Source organism: Panthera tigris, chromosome D3 (assembly GCF_018350195.1).
Source record: "Panthera tigris isolate Pti1 chromosome D3, P.tigris_Pti1_mat1.1, whole genome shotgun sequence".
In the NCBI taxonomy this organism is placed as follows: Eukaryota; Metazoa; Chordata; class Mammalia; order Carnivora; family Felidae; genus Panthera; species Panthera tigris.
The window spans coordinates 32,445,864-32,468,223 of record NC_056671.1 but is presented as its reverse complement, the minus strand read 5'-3'; the positions used below and the strand labels follow the sequence as shown (position 1 = coordinate 32,468,223).

The window sequence follows — 22,360 nt, the reverse complement described above, 5'->3', positions numbered from 1 at the left end:
CAGATTCTGCATATATTAAAATGATAATAATTGATATTATGAACAACTTTAGGCCAATAAACTTGACAAATTAGATGAACTGGACAAATTCTTTACAAGATACAAGTTACCAAAGCTCACTTTTCAGATAACCTAACAAGCCATATATTTATTGAAAGAAGTGATTTTTTAGTTAAAAACCTTCCACAAAGAATAGTCCATGCTTAGATAGCTTGATTGGGGAATTCTACCAGACATTTAAGGAGGAAATAATACCAGTTCTACAGAAAATTCAGGAAATGAGGAAATGCTTCTCAATTCTTTCTATGAAGCCAACATTACCCTGATTTCAAAATTACTGAAAGGAAGACATTACTGAAAGGAAAAGAAAACTACATACTAATATCCTTAATGAACATAGATGCAAAAATTCCTACCCAAATATTAAAAAATTGAGTCAAACAATATAGAAAAATCATAATACATTATGACCAAGTGGGGTTTATCCTAGGAATGAAAGTATGTTTTAACATTCAAATATCATCAGTGTAATTCACCGTAGTGAAGACTAATATATAAGAATGATAGGGGCACCTGGGTGGCTCAGTTGGTTGAGTGTCCAGCTTCAGCTCAGGTCATGATATCACAGTTTGTGGGTTCCAACCCTGTGTCGGGCTCTGTGCTGACAGTTCAGAGTCTGGAGTCTCCTTTGGATTCTGTGTCTTTCTCTCTCTCTGCTCCTCCCCTGCTCCCTCTGTCTCTCGCTCTCTCTCTCCAAAATAAACATTAAAAAAATTTACAAAAAAATTTCAAAAAAATCCCAACAGATGCAGAACAAAAATATTTGACAAAGCCCAACATCTATTCCTGATTAAAGACTAACATCGCAAATCAATCAACATGATACACCACATTAATAAAAGAAAGGATAAGAACCATATGATCCTCTCAATGGATGCAGAAAAAGCATTTGACAAAATATAGCATCCATGCTTTTTGTTGTTGTTGTTTAAATATTAATTCACTTTTGAGAGAAAAAGAGAGAGAGAAAGACAGAGCGCAAGCAAGGGGAGGGGCAGAGAGAGGAGACACAGAATCTAAAGCAGGCTCCAGGTTCTGAGCCGTCAGCACAGACCCCATCGTAGGGCTTGAACTCACAAACAGTGAGATCATGACTTGAGCTGAAGTCGGACACTCAACCAACTGAGCCACCCAGGCATCCCCATTCTTGATAAAAACCCTCAAAAAGTATGTATAGATGGAACATACCTCAACATCATAAAGGCCACATATGAAACACCCACAGCTAAAAGCACCTTCAATAGGGAAAAACTAAGATCTTTTCCTCTAGAGTCAAGAACAAGAAAAGGATGTCCACTCTCACCATTACTATTTAACATAGTATTGGGAGTCTTAGTCTCAGCAATCAGACAACACAAAGAAGGAAAAGGCATCCAAATCAGCAAAGAAGAAGTCAAACTTTCACTATTTGCAGAGGACATGATGCTCTATGCAGAAAACCTGAAAGGCTCCACCAAAAAATTGCTAGAACTAAGACTTAAATTCAGCAAAGTCACAGGATATAAAATCAACGTACAGAAATCTGTTGCATTTCTATACACCAATAATGAACAGAAGCAGAAAAAGAAATCAAGGAATCGATTCCATTTACAATTGCACCAAAAACCATTATGATACCTAGGAATAAACCTAACCAAAGAGGTAAAAGATCTATACTCTGAAAACTATAGAACACTTATGAAGAAATTGAAGAGGACACAAAGAAATGGAAAAACATTTCATGCTCATGGACTGGAAGAACAAATATTGTTAAAAGCAATCTACACGTTCAATGTGATCCCTATCAAAATAGCACCAGCATTCTTCACAGAGCTAGAACAAATAATCCTAAAATTTGTATGGAACCACAAAAGACCCCAAATAGCCCAAGTAATATTGAAAAAGAAAAGCAAAGCTGGAGGCATCACGATTCCAGACTTCAAGCTATATTACAAAACTGTAGCCATCAAGACAGTATGGTACTGTTCCAAAAACAGACACACAGACTGAATAGAATAGACATAGACACATAGAATAGAACAGAGAACCCAGAATTGGGCCCACAAATGTATGGCCAACTAACAGAATAGAAGACTCAGAAATGGACCCACAACTATATGATCAACTCATTTCAACAAAGCAGGAAAGAATATTCAGTGGAAAAAAGACAGTCTCTTCAACAAATGGTGTTAGGAAAACTGGACAGCAGCATGCAGAAGAATGAAACTGGACCATTTTCTTACACCATACACAAAAATGAACTCAAAATGGGTGAAAGATCTGAATATGAAGACAGAAAACCATCAAAATCCTACAGGAGAAAATAGGCAGCAACCTCTTTGACCTTGGCCGCAGCAACTTCTTACTAGACACATTGCCAGAGGCAAGAGAAACAAAAGCAAAATGAACTATTGGGATTTCATCAAGATAAAAAGCTTCTGCACAGCAAAGGAAACAATCAACAAAACTAAAAGGCAGCCTACAGAATGGGAGAAGATATTTGCAAATGACATATCTGATAAGGGGTTAATATCCAAAATCTATAAAGAAATTATCAAACCCAACTTCGAAAAACAAATAATCTAGTGAAGAAATGGGCAGAAGACATGAACAGACATTTTTCCAAAGAAGACATCCAGATGGCTGACAGACACACAAAAAGATGCTCAACATCACTCATCATCAGGGAAATACAAATCAGAACCAGGATGAGATACCACCTCACACCTGTCAGAAGGGCTAAAATTAACAACACAAGAAACAACAGATGAGGAGGATGCAGAGAAAGGGGAACCCTCTTGCACTGTGGGAATGCAAACTGGTACAGCCACTCTGGAAAATGGTATGGAGGTTCCTCAAAAAGTTAAAAATAGAATTATCCTATGGTCCAGCAATTGCACTACTAGGTATTCACAGGGATACAAAAATACAGATTCAAAGGGGTACATGCACCCTAATGTTTATAGCAGCATTATCAACAATAGCCAAACTACAGAAAGAGCCCAAGTGTCCATTGACTGATAAATGGGTAAAGAGGTGGTATATGTATGTATGTATGTGTGTGTATATATATATATATATATGTATATATATATATATATACATACATACAATGGCATAATACTCAGTCATCAAAAAGAATGAAATCTTGCATTTTACAGTGACATGGATGAAGCTAGAGTGTATTATGCTAAGCAAAATAAGTCAGAGAAAGACAAATACCATATGATTTCACTCATATGTGGAATTTAAGAAACAAGACACATGAACATATGGGAAAGGGAAAAAACATATAAAGAGAGAGATAGGGAAACAAACCATAAAAGACTTAATGATAGAGAACAAACTGAGGGTTGATGGAGGGATGTGGGTGGGGGATGGGCTAGATAAGTGATGGATATTAAGGATGGCACTTGTTATGATGAACACTGGGTGTTGTATGTAAATGATGAATCACTGAATTGTACTCCTGGAACCAATATTGTACTGTATGTTAACTAACTAGAATTTAAATAGAAATTTTAAAAACGATATAAGTAAATAATAAAAACAAACAAAACAAACCTCTCAGCATGTTCAAAGCAGAAGGAAACTCCTACACTGATTTAAAAAAAAAAACTATGAAAAATTTACAGCTATCATCATAATTAATAGAGAAAAACTGAATGTTTTTCCCCCTAAGATTAGGGGCAAAAAAGGATATCTGTTCCTAACACTTGTGTTCAATGTTGTACGGCAGCTTTAGCCAGTGCACTGAGGGATAAAAAAGGAAGTAAGGCAGATTTCTTTCCATTAAATTGGAAAGGAAGGCAAAAAACTATCTTTATATGTGCCAACATGATCTTCGATGTAGAAAATCTTCACAGAATCTACTAGAATAACTGAGGTTAGCAAGGGTGCAGGATGTAATATCAACCTGCAAAAATCAATGGTACTTCTATACACTACCAGCAAACACTTGAAAATTGAAATTCAAAGACAATTCCACTGACAATATCATAAAAACATGTGAAATAGGTATAAATCTAGCAAGATATGTAAAAGACTTTAGTATGGACTCAATTGTGTTCCCCCAACACCTGTTTGAAGCTCCAAATTCCAGTGTGGCTTATTTGAGGACAGGGCCTGTGAGATGATGATAAAAGTTATATTAGGTCATAAGGGTGATCCCCTAATCTAAAAGGGCTGGTGCCTTTATAAGAAGAGAAAGAGATACCATAGTACTCTCTCTCCACTATACGAAGACACAGCAAAAAGGTGGTCATTTGCAAACCTAGAAGAGAATTCTTATCACGAATTAAATCTTCCAGATCCTTGATCTTAGACTTCCCAGCCTCCAGAACATTGAGAAAATACATCCAATTAAGCCACCACAGTCTGTGGTGTTTTGTTATGGCAGTCCGAGTTGACTAAAACCTGAATCCTGAAAACTAAAAATACTGCTAAGAAACATTAAAGACCTAAACAAATGGCAATATATACCATTCATAGATTGGGAAACTCAATATTGTTAAGATGTCAATTCTCCCCCAAATTAATGTATATATTCAATGCATACCCAATCAAATCCATGCAGAATTAGAAATTCCTAGCAGGATTAGAAATTGACAAGCTGATTCTGAAATTAATTAGAAGTGCAAAAGGCCTAAAATAGAATGACTTTGTAAGAGAACAAAGTTGGAGGACTAATACCACCTAACTTCAAGATTTATATTAAAGGCAGAGTAATCAAGATGGCAATGTATTGATGTCAATATAGACAAACAGATATGAAATAGAGTTCAGAAATAGACCCACACATAAATGGTAAATTGATTTTCAATAAAGTCATAATGGTAAGTTAGTGGAAAAAGAACAGACTTTTCAATAAAGGTCCTGGAAATTTGGGATATCCACATGCAAAATGAATGGAATTTGAATAATAACTCACAACGTAATCAAACCTTGACTCAAAATGGATCATAGATCTAAAGCCTCAAATTTTAAAACTTCTAGCAGAAAATATATTTTCAAATCTTTGTAATATTGGGTTAGGCAAAGATTTCTTGGGTACAACACCAAAAATATGGCCTGTTAAAGAAAATTTGATAAATTGGTCTTCATCAAGGGGTGCCTGGGTAGCTCAGTAGGTTGGGCATCCAACTGAGGTTTGGCTCAGGTTGGGTTCTCACCGTCCATGAGTTCGAGCCCTGCATCGGGCTCTGTGATGACAGCTCAGAGCCTGGAGCCTGCTTTGGATTCTGTGTCTCCCTCTCTTTATGCCCCTCCCCTACTCATGCTCTGTCTCTATCTGTCTGTCTGTCTGTCTCTCTCTCTCTCTCAAAAAAAATAAATAAACATTAAAAAAAATTTTTTTAATCAGTCTTCATCAAAATTGAGAACTTCATATCTTTGAAAGAATGAATGGATTGTTACAAGAATGAGAAGACAAGGCACGTCCAGGAGAAAATATTAGCAAATCACCTAAGAGAAACCACTGACAGAAACCTTTCCTTAGTTAGCCCAGATATTGGCCTTACTAGACAAAGACTTTAAACCAACTGCCTTGAGTACACTCAAAGAGCTAAAGGAAAACATGCACAAAGAACTAAACAAAAATTAAGAAAACAATGTATGAACAAATAGGGTATATTAGTAAAGAGACAAATTATAAACAGGAACCATAGAGAAATTCTGGAGCCAAAACATACGATAACTGAAATGAAATTTTCACTAGGGCAGTTCAATATCACATTCGAGCAGGGAGAAATCTGTGAACTTGAAGATAGAAAAATTGAAATTCTGCAATTTGAAAAGCCAAAAGGAAAAAAGAATGGAGAAAAATGAATAGTGCCTAATGGACCTGTGGGATACCATAAGTGGATAAAATTATGTATTATGGGAGTCACAGAGGGAGAAAAGAGAAAAGGACAGAAAGGATATTTGAAGAAATAATGGCCCCAAACTTCCAAATATGGTGAAAGTCATGAATCTACAAATCCAAGAAGCTGACCAAACTCTCTACAAGACTGACACCAAGATACATTATAATCAAACCATGGAAGACAAAGACAAAGAAATAATCTTGAAAGCAGCAAGAGAGAAGCAACTCATCACATATAAGAGATGAGCAATAAGATAAATAGCCAATTTGTCATCAGAAACTATAGAGGCTAGAAGACAGGAGGATGATATATTTATATGGAATTTATAGCTACACAATTCTCTCTGAGCAATGTCTTCATTACATTCCAAGTTTTGGTATGCTGCATTTTCATTAGGCTGCAAATGCCTATATTTTAAAAAGAAGAAAAACATCAGATCAATAACATAACTTTATACCCCAAGGAACTTGAAAAAGATGATCAAACTAAACCCAAGGTTGGAAGAATAATAAAGATTAGAACAGAGATAAATAAAATATAGAATAGAAAAACGGCAAAGAAAATCAATGAAACAAAGGGTTGGTTCTTTGAAAAGATCAATAGAAGTGACGAAACTTTAGCTAGACTGATAAAAAAAAAAGAGACACAAATATCTAAAATGAGAGATGAAAATGAGTCATTACTATCAAATTTACAGGTAAAAAGGATATAATAGTATGAGCAATTGTATGCCAATAAAATAGATAACCTAGGAAAAATATCTAGAAACAAAAATTAACAATATTGATTCAAGAGAAAAAACAGAAAATGTGAACAAATCTATGCAAGTTAAGGGATTGAACCAGAAACCAAAAACCTTGCAACAACAAAAGACCAGAATCAGGTGGCTTTGCTGGTGAATTCTACAAAACATTTAAAGAAAAATTAACCCGGGGCGCCTGGGTGGCTCAGTTAAGGCTCTGACTCTTGATTTCAGCTCAGGTCATGACCTCACGGTTCATGACATAAGGCCTCACGGCCAGCTGCACATTGACAGCCTGGAGCCTATTTAGGATTCTTTCTCTCTCTGCCCCTCCCCAACTCATGATCTCTCTGCCTGTCCCTCTCTAGCTCTCTTTCAAACATAAATATTTTATTTTTTTTTAATGTTTTATTTATTTTTGAGAGAAAGAGAGAGAGAGAGAGCACGAGCAGGGGAGCGGCAGAGAGAGAGGGAGACACAGAATCTGGAGCATGCTCTAGGCTCCAGGCTCTGAGCGATCAGCACAGAGCCCAACGTAGGGCTCGAAATCATGGACCATGGGATCATGACCTGAGCTGAAGTTGGGCTTAACCAACTGAGCCACTCAGGCGCCCCAATAAACATTTTTTAAAAATGGCAAAGGATTTGGATAGATACTCCTCAAATGAAGATATACAGATGGCCAATAAGCACATGAAAAGATGCTCAACATCATTAGTCCTTAGGAAAATGCAAATTAAAATCACAATGGAAGGCGTTTGTTTGGCTCAGTTGCTTAAGCATCTGCGTCTAGATTTCAGCTCAAGTCATGATTTCATGGTTAGTGACGTTGAGACCCGTGTCGGGTTGCTCGTTGACAGCATAAAGCCTGCTTAGAATTCTCTCTTCCTCTGTCTCTGCCCCTCCCCTGCTCACTCGCTCTCTCACTCTCTCTCTCTCTCAAAAACAAATGAATAAACTTAAAAAAAATTAAAAGCACAATGAAATATTATTTCACTCCTACTAAAATGGCTATAATATTTTTTTTAAGTGAGAATGTGGAGAAGTTAGAACCCTCATTTATTGCTGGTGGGAATGTTAATTGGTGCAGCTGTTGTGGAGAAGTTTGGCATTTGCTCAAAAAGCTAAACACTGAACTACCACACAGTGCCATAGTTCCCTTCCGAGGTATATACCCGAAAGAATTGAAACAGGAATGTAAACATACCTGTACGGCAATGTTTATTGCAGCATTATCACAATAGCCAAAAGTGGAAATAAACCAAGTGCCCATCAATAGATGGATGGGTAAACAAAATGATGGAATACTATTCAGCCATAAAAAGTAACAAAATTCTGATACATGCCCCAACATGGATGAACTTCGAAAACATTACACTAAGTGAAAGAAGCCAGACACAAAAGACCACAGAGTTATGAACCGATGTATATGAAATGTTCAGAACAGGCAAATCTATAAAAATGAAAGTAGATTAGTGGTTGCCTAAGGCTGCTGGGGGAAGGGAGAGAGATTAGGGGGCGATGGCTAAAGGGTATGTGTTTCATTTTGGGGTGATGAAAATGTCCTAAAATTGGTTATGGTGATGGTTGGCTACCACCCTGCAAACAAACTGAAACCATTGATTTATATGCTTTTTAATTTAATTTTACTTTATTTTATTTTCAGTAAGCTCCATGCCCAGCGTGGACCCCAGTGTGGGGCTTGAACCCGTGATCCCGAGATCAAGACCTGAGCTGAGGTCAAGAGTCGGATGTTTAACTGACTGAGCCACCAAGGTATCCCAACTTATACATTTTAAATAGATTAATTGTATGTTACGTGAATTACGTCTCATTATAGCTTTTTGATGGGCAAAAGAGTTAAATAGACCTTCCTCCAAAGCACACATACAAATGGCCAAAGAGTACAGTAAAAGATGCTCATCATTAGCCATCAGGGAAAGACAAATCAGAACCGCAGTGAATTTCCGATTCACAATGTAGGATGGTTGGAATAAAGAGACAGTGAGTGTTGATGAGGGGTTGGAGAAATTAGAACCCTCATACTGGTGGGATAGGGAAAGGGTGCAACTGCTTTGGAAATTGCCTGGCACTTCCTCAAAAGGTTAAACATGCAATTAATTACCATATAACCCAGCATGTCCACTCTTAGCTACATACTCAAGAGAAATGAAAACATATGTCCACACAGAAACTTATACACAATTGTTCACAGTAGCATGATTTATAAGAGACAAAATGTGAAAACAACCTAAATGTCCATCAACTGATGAATGGATAATCAGCTGTGGCACATCCTTACAATTATTATTCAGCCATAAAAAGGAACAAAATACTAATACATGCTTCAACATGGATGAACCTTGAAAACATTATGTTTAGTGAAAAAAATCCAGTTACAAATACCACAGATTGTATGAATCTATTTAGGTAGAATGTCTGAAATGGCAAATCCATAGAGATGTAAAGGTGGATTAGTGATTGCCGAGGGCTGAGGGCTGGTTGATAGAATACAAATCTAAGAAACTAAAGTGCTCTCTTATAGATGGCAGGATGGCATGGATATTCTGAGACGTTTTTTTAAAGTAGGCTCTATGCTCAACAAGGGGCTTGAAATCATGACCCTGAGGTCAAGACTCAGACACTCTACCGACTAAATCAGCCAGGCATCCCCTGAGACTTCTTAGTGTGTGCTTTTTCATACTGTTTCCCATTTTTGAACCATAAAGTTTTCAAATAAAATATAAGGAAACTTAAAGAATGTTAAAGGAGGTTTTTCTCTGTGTGCTGAGGTTACAAGTAATTTTTTAAAAATAATGCTTATTTCTATTTTCCAGATATTCTGCAATAAATACATATTAGTTTTATAATTAAGAACAAACAAAACTTGTAATTATAAAAAGTTCAGGACAAATTTTTTTCCATCAGTATAAAGTTACAAGGTTGAGGGTAAAAGTCTCTCAATCTCTTATTCTCACTGTTTAAAGCTAACTCTTTTTTTCTGTGTGTATCTGTCTATTTTATATGTATTTACAAGCATATAAAACATATTTTACGTGAATAAAATTATACCTTATTCACCTTGCTTTTTTAACATATATTTTTGTATGTTAATAACATATAGTTCCACCCCATTCTTTAATTAGCTCCATTGTATCCTATGGTAAAGGTGTAACAGGTTTTAAGTAGGGGTTAGACTGTTCCCAAGTTATTTGTATTTCAGATGCTACAATGAACATTCTTATTGATGTATCTATATCCATATCCATATCCAAATGCCAGCATCTATTCAGAGGATGATTTCCTAGCAGAGAAATGGCTTGGTAAACACTTTTAAAAAAATTATTCACAAGTGTTGGGGAATAGGACCTCAACAGTTCATACAAGAGCTGTGCTGCATATTCCCCACTAGGTGGCAGGGGAGGTCTATCAATCTCTAAGACAACTGCGCTTTGTGCATTTCAAGAAACTTGCTAAAGGAACCTAGTGACAAAATATTAGCATCTCCTACATGATAATGAATAATAGAAGGAATCATGACATTGACACAAGTTTCATGAATGACAATAGCAGAACATTTAGAATATTCCTCATCACTACTTTACTTGATAATGATCAAATATTTTTCTAAAAGTATTGGCCACAATACTGTAGCAAATCTAAAGTTCCTAGATTGTTCCCAGTCATATCTTCTTGTGAGAAAACTGATAATTGTTTTGGATTCCAGCCCCTCTAGTCATAAGCCATCTTTTGCAATGCCAGCAGGCAAAATGAGAAGGAGTTTGCAAGCTGGGAAGGAAATTGTGTCTTAGGTTTCTAATGAAAAACCATGTGAGCTATATAGGATAAAGTGTTCAGAAGCAGAAATAAGGAACAAAATTTAAGCTATGTGTTGGAGGGACTTACTTCAGAAATTGTATGTAGGAGTTGAGGGGCGCCTGGGTGGCTCAGTTGGTTAAGTGGCCAACTTTAGCTCAGGTCATTATCTCGTGGTTCATGGGATCGAGCTGCACATCAGGTTCTGTGCTGACAGCTCACAGCCTGGAACCTGCTTTGGATTCTGTGTGTGTGTGTGTGTGTGTGTGTGTGTCTCTCTGCCCTGCTTGTGCTCTGTCTCTCAAAATATGAATAAAAATGTTTAAAAATTTTAAAAAAAGAAATTGTACAAAAAGAATTGTACAAAAATTGTAAAAAAAGAAACAGAAACATATACCATAGGAAGTAAAAGGTCACAGAGATATACTCTATTTTAGTAATATGCTAGAATATCTTGGCTGTGTTGAGGTTGTTTTTGAATTTTGCTAGAGAACATGTCTTTGGATTCCAGTAATATTCTAAATGTAGGATTTTAGGCCTTTTGCCATCTTATTCAGACAGCATGACCGCGTGAAATCTCTGTAAATCCAGTCTACTATCACTGTATTTAAGGATCAGTTAAGTATCAGAGCCTAATGAGTACTGGGTGATGTATGGAACTGTGGAACCACTATAGTGTATGCCTGAAACTAATACAACATTGTATGTTAACTAACTGGAATTGAAATAAAAACTTAAAAACCTATCAGAGCCTAATCTTTGTTATAATCCTGGGATTTTGAAGCAATATCCGAGGCAAATGGGAAAGAAATAGCTCCAGAAGTTCTTCAAAACTTCTTACCTGCTGGGAGATTGATTTTCCCTCTAAATTAAAAAACTATTGGGGCACCTGGGTGGTTCAGTCTGTTAAGCGTCTGACTTCAGCTCAGGTCATGATCTCATGGTTTGTGAATTTGAGCCCCGAGTTGGGCTCTGTGATGACAGCTCAGAGCCTGGAGCCTGCTTCAGATTCTGTGTCTCCCTCTCTCTCTGCCCCTCCCCCTCTCACACTGTCTCTCTCTGTCTCAAAACTAAACAAACATTAAAAAAAAAAAACTATTCTACTACAGCAGTTTTCAAACTAATTTATTTTTAGCATCAGACTCCTGTAAAAATGAAATTTTGACACAAGATAGCAATATATAGAATCCTAACTGATACAATGAAAAGTAGGATTATCAGTTGAAAGCCTCTCATAGAGAAGCCATAGGGCTTCCAGGAACTTCCCTGGATAGTTACTGCAGGTGGAGTTCCACCCACCCTGCGGCCAGACCACTCCCTGGTTCATGACTGCCTTGGAATCAGCCTTGACTCACTGAACAAGCAATTATCAAGTGCTTACTGTTTGCCAGGTCCTGGGACATATCTTGGCTACACAGAAATGAGTAAAGCTCAGTCCCCATCCTTGAAGATCACACAGTCATGTGGACGACTCCTTTCCACACTTCAGGAGCCTTATACTTGCCGAAGCTGTTCATTAAAAAATGCCTGTTTCTGGGTCTCCCCCCTCCAGAGATGCCAATTTAAAAGGTAGGAGGTGGATGGGGCACCTGGGTTGCTCAGTTGGTTAAGCGTCTGCCTTGGGCTCAGATCATGATCTCCCGGTTTGTGAGTTCGAGCCCCGCATCTGTGCTGACAGCTCAGAGCCCACTTTGGATCCTCTGTCTCCCCCTCTCTCTGCCCCTCTCCTGTGCTCTCTTTCTTTCTCAAAACATAAATAAACATTTAAAAAAAAAAAAGGTAAGAGGTGGAGACCAGCAATCTGCCTCCTTAATAAGCATCAATCTAGTGGGAGAGGCAGAAACACAAACAAGGACAGTCATCATAGAACAGCGCACTGAGAGTCATGGTGGAGGCATGTACAGGCAATCACAGGATGGCCCAGGAGTGAGGAGGGCCCAGGGGCGGTCAAACATAGCTTTGGAGTGGGCGCGACATAGGCTGACAACACAGGAGTGACGGTTGGGCATGGGGATGGCACCATTCTGAGGGGCTGGCTGAGTGGCAGTGAGACCAGTTCCAGGCCGCTAGAGTAATCCAGAAGGGGGGTGGTGGAGGGCTGGGCTAAGTCAGCAGTAGCAGGTGGTAATCCAATCCTAACAATGAGAGCGGCTGACACTTGTTGTTCCTGCCCACCAGTCACTGTGCTAACGGACTTTCCCTATATTCTCATTTAATTCTCCCAAGTCCTATAGGGGAGCTACTGCTGGTATCCCCATTGCATAGATCTTGACATGGATGTTTGCGAAAAGGGAGACACGGCTGGCACCCAGGTTTGTTCATCCGCAAACCTATGCCTTCGACTATGAATACTAAATCACATTGGCTTTTAAAGTTTATAGAAGAATGAATGGATTAAAGCAATCTGTAAGAGATGAATTCTAAAACTTTTTTAAATGTTTATTTTTGAGAGAGAGAGAGAGAGAGAGAGAGAGAGAGAGAGAGAACACGGAGACACAGAATCTGAAGCAGGCTCCAGGCTCTGAGCTGTCAGCACAGAGCCCAATGTAGGGCTTGAACAGCTCTGTGAGATCATGACCTGAGCCGAAGTCGAATGCTTAATCAAGTGAGCCACCCAGGTGCCCCAAGAGGTGAATTCTAAAGGACTTGATAAGATTGGTTGGGTGTAGAGGCTAAGGGATTAACTCTAGCTTGGGGCACCCGGGTGATACCATGAACCTGGAGAGTGAATTCTGGAAAGGAATTTGCTTAGGGTGGAAGATGCTTGGGCCACAGCGAGTTTGAGGTACGGACCCAGGGAATATCCTGTGGGTAACCACATAGATGGGTGTAAAGCCTGGGGTAAAAATGAGATCAAGATATAGGTTTGGGAGTTAGTAGAACCCACAAAACTCGGTGAGTTCACTCAGGCGGAAGGTGTAGCATGAGAAGAGCAGAAGAATGAAGAGTGGGGAGAAGAATCTGCAAAGGAGACCTGGAAGGAATATGACGCAACAATGAGATGTCATTGGAGCAAAGCCAAGGTAGCAGAGTTTCAGGGAGAGAGTGCTCAGTAGTTCAAGTGCACCAGAGAGGTCTGCAAGGAGTGGGGCTGAACAATGCCCACTGGATTGGAAAACATGATGGTGTCTGGGGACCCTAACGAGAAGAGTCTCAGGAGCCCATCACAGCATGTGGAATAAATAAGCAGCAACCAAGGGGGAAGAGCAAATGTGGACTCCAAGATTGAGATGAGAAGTGGGGAGAACAATTTCATAATACTTATAGGGGAATGTAGTAGCCGGAGGTCAGGTTTCAAATGCTTCACGTTCACGAAGCTTTGGCATTTACCACCATAAACTTCTAGGGCAGTGTGTGTACTTCATCCTTTCCCTCAGCACTTCTGTAATCATGGTGACCTTGGTCTTCAAGCCAAAGAAAATGTGGAAGAGGCATTTCAGCCAAAGATAAAAGTGAAGGGTGACTTTTGCTCCTAAATGCTCCGTTCCTTGGGACACTTTCCTCGGTTCCCACAGCGGCCATGACAACAACCAACCCAGATGTGTGCTGCCGTGAGAGGTTCAGTCAACAGCCATCATCCCATCATCCCATCTTTGCCTGATAACTATTGGAGAAACAACCATATCCTGTGCTTGGCTTAATGTTGCTCTGTTCCCTGGCACTTTTCCAGTTCTACAGAAACCATAAAACTCAAACAACAACAAAGAAGCTGTTGGGTGGCACTGAATCAGACTCATGTGTCACCTGGCTGTGAGCATACCCGCCTCACCCGCCAGCATCTGTCTTGGCTGCTTCACAGGGCGCGTGGCACCTCCCACTAAGTGTCCAGGAACTGCCCAGGGGAGTGGTGGGTCTGCTCAGCACCCCATAAGCTAGCCTCTGACTTCTTCGACTATTCCTGTGGCACAAGAACATGGTTGCATCTAATGTTTAATTAAAAATAACACATCTTTGCCTATTTAACTGGAGGGTGATTAGGGATCGCTCCTCTGTCTTCTGCACCCCAAGCAAGGAAAAATTAACTCACCTCGTTTGTTTGGGACGAGCAGGGGGGGAAGGTGAGTGAAAGAGCTCAGGTCCTGGGCTCCTGTAAGGACCCACAGACAGGTGCAGAGTCAAGGGAGAGATTGGGGGGGGGGAGGGGTTGTGGTTTGTTTTTAAGTCAAAAGTTGGCCAATTTATAATTATAATGTGGAGTGAAATGGCCTGTGTGTGGAAGAAATGGAAGCTACAGAAGGGAAGACTAGTGGAACAGGTGCCTAAGGGACAGGAAGCGGCTTTAGGCTAAAATGTGAATTCAAATGACATGAGACAATGAAAAACAATGAGAACATTTATTATGGCATAGCTGTGAGCCCCAGGCTGGCTGAGAAGGGTTGGATACTGCCCTTTTCCCAATAAACTTCTATCAGTGGTGCTGATTTCCTCTTCCTGCTGGTAACAAGGATTCGTCACACCAGCCCCAGGAGTTAAGCAGTGGAAGTGGTGGTTTCTGATGATTTGCTCCTGAGTGAGGAACTTTCTCCCCACAACCTTGTAGCAGGCTCCCACATGCTCACTGGCCAGCAATGTATCACAAGCTGGCTCCCGAGCCCATCCTCTGACCCTTAGACCTCAGCCCAGCCCCGAAACAAGTGGGGTGGGGTCTACCTTCCCTGAGCACTCTCTGATGTGACAGAGGTGCCAGCTAAACACAGTCATTGTCCTGTTAGGGAAGCAGAGAGTCCCCTGTAGTGATATGTTGGAGCTTGAGATGTTTGCGCTGAAATTCAAAATATAAGCAAGATCCAGGCAGCAGGCTTGGTGGGGGTGGATGACTGAAGTCAAGTGAGGACTGAGGTATCGAAAGTTAGGGAGGTCCAGGAATCAGACTCCTGGGCTTCTGGATGGATCTTCCACAAAGATGTTGACACTGGCAAGAATTAAGGCAATGGATGGTGAAGGGGGGGGGCAGTGGGGAGTGGAGAGAGAGAGACCCCATGAGCCAAACTGCCAACTCCTCAGTAAATGACAGGAATGAGGGATGAGAAGGAAAGAGGGTGGCCAGTCCTTCCTTTCCTCTCCCCTAAGCCCAGTTGATTATAAGGTCCTTCAGCTGTTTCCAAGTCTTATCCCCACTACACCGGCCAAGCACCCATTTCTCCCCTGTGCTGGCGCAGCAGCTGCTAGACTGGGCCTCTGGACTTGCCTTCATCCCCTCTGCTTCTGCCCTTTCCACCTCAGTTGCCCATTAGAATCATCAGGTGGCCAGGGCGGGGGAAGGGGTGAGGGAGCTTTTCAAGTTCGTGCAGCTTAGGCCACAAGATAGTCCAATGAAATAATGTAGAGTGGGTTCCAGGCACTGATACTTTTCAAAGCTCCTCAGATTACTCCAGCACACAGCCTAGGTTGGGACCACCGTTCTACCTCTCATGCTGTGGCCCCTTATCGTCTCAGAAGGCAGTTGGAGGGGCGCCTGGGTGGTTCAGTCGGTTAAGCATCTGACTTCCCCTCAGGTCATGATCTCACGGTTCAGTTTGTGAGTTCAAGCCCTGCATCTGGCTCTGTGCTGTCAGCTCAGAGCCTAGAGCCTGTTCCGGATTCTTTGTCTCCCTCTTCTCTCTGCCTCTCCCCTGCTCACACTCTGCCTCTCTCTCTCTCTCTCTTTCAAAAATAAATAAACATTAAAAAAAAAAAAAAGGCAGTTGATGCAGATCCCTCCCATTCGCCCAGTGGAATGAATTTGTTGAGCCCCTACGTTCCAGGAGCTGGGAATAGGAAGATGAAAAGCATGTGGTTGCCTCTCCCCCAGATGCTTCTGGATTTTTGCATATAGTGCTCTTCTATAGGACAAGCATGGAGGAGCATGTTCTGGCTAGAAGAAATAGTATGAGCGAGGGTCCGGTGATGACAAGGAAGCTCCTTGCCTAATCCAGCTGGTGGACAGGCGGATCTGAGACAGTTGCCGTCCGTCGGCATCAGAGTCCCGGGGCGGAACTTGTTAAACCACAAACGCCTGTCCCCCCACCGGCCTCCCACTGCATGGTGGGGCTGAGGTGGGACCTAGGGTTTCCATTCCAGGTGACAGCAGCCACCTCTGTTCCCGGAGCCGACTCGGTGTAACGGAGCAAATTCAAGTGTGGATGCTGCCCCAAATGGAGGTATCAGGATAGGACTTCAAGCAGGGATGGGACTTTTGTTTATTCTTCAAGAATTCTTCATTGATTGTGTACCTACTATGCTTCTGACTCTGGACATACCAAGAATAATGATAATCCAGTTCCTGATCGCAAAATGTTTTTAGCCTGGTGGGGAGGCAGAAAACCACGGATGATCATAAGCCATTGTGGTGAGCGTCAGAGGGAGGTGTGCACGGGCTGTGACGTAATTGCAGGGAGGGTGCTGCACAGGCCGGATGACACCCGGATGCACAGGCCAGGCATGGCTGCCTGAGAACCCACGGCCCTGTGTAAGATGGATTTGAAGGTGGGGCAAGGGCAGGTGACAGTGAGACTGAGCAACAATCACCCAGGGATCAAAGGTGGTCTCATTTCTCTCCCTTTCTTGGTCGCCCAACTCCACCACTAAATAGCGTGTCTCTGTACCAAGGCGGTACCTCGTTAGGGTCTTAGTTTCCCCACTCGGTGAGATGCAAAACTCAGCAGTCATCCCTCTCAGACCTGGAGGTACTTACAGGAGCTGTCTCACCTACAGTGTGTTCTAACTCACCAAGCAGCCCCATTCTTTGAGTCTCATGCTCAGTACACATTTGTGGAAGATGCTGATTTTTTACATGATGATGCTTTTTAAAAATCAAAATAGCAGCACCTAGCTTCCTAGTGCTGAGCATGTAGGAAATGTTTGACAACAGGTCTGATCATAATTGTGAGCCACTGTAGCACAGGTGTGAGGGGGAGTCGTGCAAACCCCACTGTCCAGCCCTGTATGGGTAGCTGAGGTCTGTCAGCAGCTCAGCCCTCCGCCAGCCCCCAAAGGAAAGGCTGCCCCCCAGCCCCCTGCTTCAGCAGTTCCATCATGGGCCTCATCAGTCAGGTGGCCCCTGTATCAGATAGGCTGCATTGCTCTGTGAGTTCTCTACCTAACTGCCCCTAGAAAGGACAGAGCTGGCTCTTCTTTTCAGGATGCCAAGGTCGCAGTCTGCGAATGGCTAGTGCCAGTTTTCAGCTCCATCCCTTAGTGCGTGAAGCTTTTACATTTCCTTAAACCCCAGTTTGCTCATCTATGAAACAGGTACAGTAGCACCAACTTTGGAAGGTTACTGTAAGGTTAAAGCCATAGGTGGTAAAGGCCAGCATAAGTAGATGGTGGAGCCAGGATCCTAACCTAGTTAGGTTGTTTCTGGTTGTTTCTGTGTTCTCTTTCCACTTCACTGGCTCATCGCACAAACAAGGCCCTGGATGCCCACTCAATGCCAGGTGCTGTGCTAAGTCCTGGGATTCAGTAGTGAACCGGACGAGGTCCCTCCCCTCATGCTACATCTCATTCTGCACAGGTCACCTTCTTCCCAAAACAAGCATCTGCTTCTCTGCACTTGAACTTTGGTTGTGGTCGTGCAGGGTAAATACAAATCTAAAAAGAAACAAAATCGATTTTCCCTGGTGCAAAAGAAAAAGAACCGCTCCTTTCCCTTCTTAAAGAGCATTTACTCTAGAAAACTTGTAAATTCTTTGTCCTTTTGAGATGTGTGTAAATGTTTTCAAAAGCTAAGTGGGCCTTTGGCCAGTTTTACAACCCAGAAATATTTTTTGTCAAAGTCCTGGGAGCCATCTCTTTGAAATGTTAGCTTAATTTTCAGGAGCACCTGGCTTCAAACCTACCTTCTATGGTGACGACATGAGAATTTTATTGCTCCTTTGGATAAAGACAATTAGCAAACAAAACAGCCACTCTAATTGCCAGGTAAATTTAGGATGAACTCTGCGTGACAAATGGTGCTGTCAAATCGTCTCACTTGAGAACACGGGTGGAAGGTGTTGCACCTGCCTGGCTATATAAAAGGGTGAGATTTCTTGCTGTGTTTGCAATCTCTTTATCGCCTGTGACACGCATTACATTCTGGCTTAATGTTTACTCAGTAGTAAAACTGTTTCTTTCTCTTCTATTCCGTGGAGAGTTTCTGGGGGGCTGACAGGAGATTTTGTTTTTCTTTATACTTCCCAACAGTAGAAAACAGCCCAACTGGAAAGAGCTGTGGGAGAATTTGGACAACCTGAACGATGAGAATTAGTCCCTCACCTCCATCCCTCCATTTGCAGCTAGTGCTCTCCACGCATCTCCTTGCCGCAGCGCAGATGCCCCATCCGCGGGGACAGCTGAGTCCCGCATCCCTATTTTTAGCCACCACAACCCTCGTGGCCAAATGACAGGCAAGCGGGAGGTGCAGGAGAGCGCGGGTCCCGGTCCCGCCCACCGCGCGAGCGCCCCGCCCCGCCCCGCCCCCACGCGCCGCGAGGGAGGAGCCGGGCGCGCTGAGTCGGGCGCGCGGAGTCCGAGTCGGGAACCCGCGCCTTGCGGCCGGCGGCCGGCGGCGATGAAGATCTGGAGCTCGGAGCACGTGTTCGGGTGAGGTCGGGCTGCGGGCCACGGTGGGGTCCGGACCGGCATCTGCTCCTTCCCCCAAACCTCTGGGGGCGGTCGAGGAAGGCTAGACCCCAGACCCAGCCCTCGCAGAGCCCGCCCGGCCCCGCGCTGGCGGTTCCCAGACCGCGGCCCCGGCATCCTAAAAAGAGGAGCAGGCCTTGTCCCAGCTAGGACGACGTTAGGTAGAGATCCCGCCGAGTGGTGCAGTCTGTTCGATAGAGGGGCCGCCTGACTGACGGAGGCCCGTGGTGGGATTGCTAAATCCAGGGGGCGGGGGGCTGCCTTTCCTTTGGGGGCTGGCGGAGGGCCGAGCCGCGGGGACGGTTCTCAGCTAGCCGTCGGGGGCCGAACGGTGGGGAGCGGGGCAGTGCTTTCCGCGGCAGGGCGCACCGGTGTGCAGGGAGGCCCGAGTGGACGTGGCCGGGAGAGGACCCGGCAAAGTGATGGTGCGCACTCCGCAGACCACCCGGGAGCAGGCCATATCTCCGCCTGCACAATGCGCTCTTTGGGCAGGGCGCGCGGCGACCCGGGGAGAACAGAGGCCTGGAGAGCTGGACTGGTCCTTTGCTGAGATTGTGTAGGGCAATTGAACACCGACGCTAAGTGAGCTCGGGAGGAAGCCAAATGTGGAGAAGGCTTGTGGGGGTCTTTCAGCCTGCATGCGCTTGTGGGCATGGAAGGCCTCCAAAGCCGGCATGGAAAACTGCGAACTGTTTCAGAGTACTTTCGTGACCTAAATGATATCTCCAAATAAGTCGCTTGATCTGTGACACTATGAAGCCATCTTTTAATATTTTTTAAAGGAACAAAGATTTTAAAGATTCCTTGACCCCACTTGAGAGAAGCATTTCATTTCTGAAAAAGAAAATATTGCATGAAATGGTATTGTCATTCTTTGACCTTTTTATATAAATTATTATGTAAAATAAAAATTTATCAAGTGGTTTAAAACCTCTGAAGTTATTTTTAATGAGATCTTGAGACTTTATGGGATCTAGTTATAGTGTTGATTTTTGTACGGCCTGCAGCCTTTCTCGACTGGGGTTCCTTGAAGAGATCCAGAGAAAACCCCTTGAGAGAGACTCCAGAGATTCTCTTCTCAGTCCTTCCAAGGTTGGGACGTAACTGACACCATCCAGATGCAGAGGGGATAAGTTAAGTCATTGCAAACTGTATGCCACCTGAGAAGGATTATGCTAGAAGTTCATGAAATGTTGGTTGACAGGCAGAAGTGAATGGTCAGCTGTGGAAAGTCACTATTGATAAACACCCATTTAAAGTTCAGTGATTCTTTTTTTTTTTTAGAAAAAAAATTTTTTTAACGTTTATTTATTTTAGAGACAGAGCATGAATGGGGGAGGGTCAGAGAGAGGGAGACACAGAATCTGAAACAGGCTCCAGGCTCTGAGCTGTCAGTACAGAGCCTGACGCGGGACTTGAACTCATGGACCGCGAGATCATGACCTGAGCTGAAGTCGGCCGCTTAACCGACTGAGCCACCCAGGCGCCCCTAAAGTTCAGTGATTCTTAACGCATTTGCAGAGTTATGCAACCATCACTGTAGTCCAGCTTTAGAACATTTCCATCATCCTACAAAGACCCCTCATGCCCATTCACAGTCCCCCGCCACTCTCATCTCCAGCCCCAGGCAACCACCACTCTGTTTCTATAGATTTGCCTTTTCTAGACATTTCGTATAAATCTCATCATACAGTACGTAGTCATTTGTGTCTGGCTTCTTTTATGTCTGGCACGTATTTTTTTGAGCTTCATTGGTGTAGTAGCCTGTATCAGTCCTTCATTCTTTTACCTCATTCATTTTGTGTCCTTGGCACTCTGCCAGTGCCTGGCACAGAGTAGGTGCTCAGTGAGGGGCTGAGGAATCTCCGGGAAACCAGGTGCCTTTGCAAATGAGGGCAGGTGGCAATCCACCAAAAAAATTCAGTGAGCCCCCAAGCTGTGGGCTAAGTGCTGGTCCTCTGCTCCCTGCCCCCTCCTTTTCTTTTAAATGAGAGAAATTGAACATTACAGACAAAAGTTGAGTGCCTTCCAGTGCTCTTCCCTTTCTCTCTCCCCACAGGCAGACAAAATTATGAATTTGGTGGGTATCCTTCTGAAGGTCTATGTTGCAAAGGTCCATTTGACTACGTTTATGTGTGTGTGTGTTCACGTGATATCCATGTGATGCCGTTTGTTGTTTTAAAATAGGAATCAAGATCACCTGGTACAGGTCTTTTGACCATTTCCCTTTCTTCACAACAGTGTGTTAAGGAGGTGTGTGTGTCTCATAGCTGCATGATATTCCATTGTATGAATATGTCACAGTTTATCGTGTCTCTTATTGAAAGAACATGACATTCCCCCTTTATTCCACCATATCATTCCATATCATCCACCCCTGTGCATATTTCTGATCCATTTAATCAAGAGCCCATTGGGTTAGTGATTCTCAAACTTTTCAGCCTCAGGACCTCTTTACACTCTTAGAAAATGTGAGATACCCCAAACAGTTTTAATCTGTGTTACATCTATCGATATTTACCGTATTAGAAATTAAAACCAATAAACTTAAAAATATCTATCAATTTATTAAAATTAATAACAATAGACCCACTGTATTAATGTAAATAACATTTGTATTAAATAACAAACCTATATTTTCCAAAAGCACAAGAAGTTGTAAGAAGATTGACGCTGTTTGATATTTTTGTTGTTAATTTCTGGCTTAATAGAAGATAGCTTGATACTCATGTCTGCTTCTGTATTCAGTGTTTTGCAGTCTGTTATTTTGGTTCAAATATACGAATAAAACCCAGCCTCACTCAGTATATGAATAAAACCCATTTGGAAAAGGCAGCAATATTTTAATAGTCTTTTAAAGTAATTGGGGCTATTTGCTGCTACAACGAGACAAGTGGTAGTTTCTGAAGTTTGTTGCAATGTCAACTCCACAGCCATAATTACCAGAGTAATCGGCCCGGGTCTTTCAGTCCTGTATGATTTTATGACATTATGCACCAGTCACTTGGCATATATGGGTTCGTCAGGTTTACAGTATGGGACAGTCATCAGGCTCATGGTAGAGGATACAAGTTTTCTAAAATTCCATTCTGCACTCAGAAGCTCAAATTTTCTTTGGGAGCAAATACAATCAGTTGTTGAAGTGATAGGTTCACTTTATTAATTTTTGAGAAAATGTCTGCCATGTGCCTACGTCTGAATAACCAGAGGTCATCCATCTGTTGTTTTACTTGGAGTGGTGGGCCGGAAAGAAGCAGCCACGAGGGCCCCCCCACCCAACAGCTGCCCCGCACTTCCC

At 42.4% G+C, this 22,360-nt stretch overlaps 1 protein-coding gene across 12 annotated transcripts in view; it reads left to right on the top strand.

Moving 5' to 3' along the window:
* The first annotated feature begins 8,378 nt into the window (after window positions 1-8,378).
* Window positions 8,379-22,360, top strand: part of PRELID3A (PRELI domain containing 3A) — a 42,258-nt gene continuing 28,276 nt past the window's right edge. For 8 of the 12 annotated variants that reach the window (XM_042962637.1, XM_042962628.1, XM_042962630.1 and 5 more), the window contains exon 1: window positions 18,949-19,023. In XM_042962637.1, the coding sequence (XP_042818571.1) occupies window positions 18,992-19,023 (32 nt within the window). In that variant the 5' untranslated portion in view covers window positions 18,949-18,991. Of the gene's footprint in view, window positions 8,422-11,960; window positions 12,031-18,948; window positions 19,029-19,067; window positions 19,224-22,360 lie in introns of those variants that run through there. The other 4 variants (XM_042962634.1, XM_042962633.1, XM_042962635.1 and 1 more) reach the window with 4 other exon arrangements.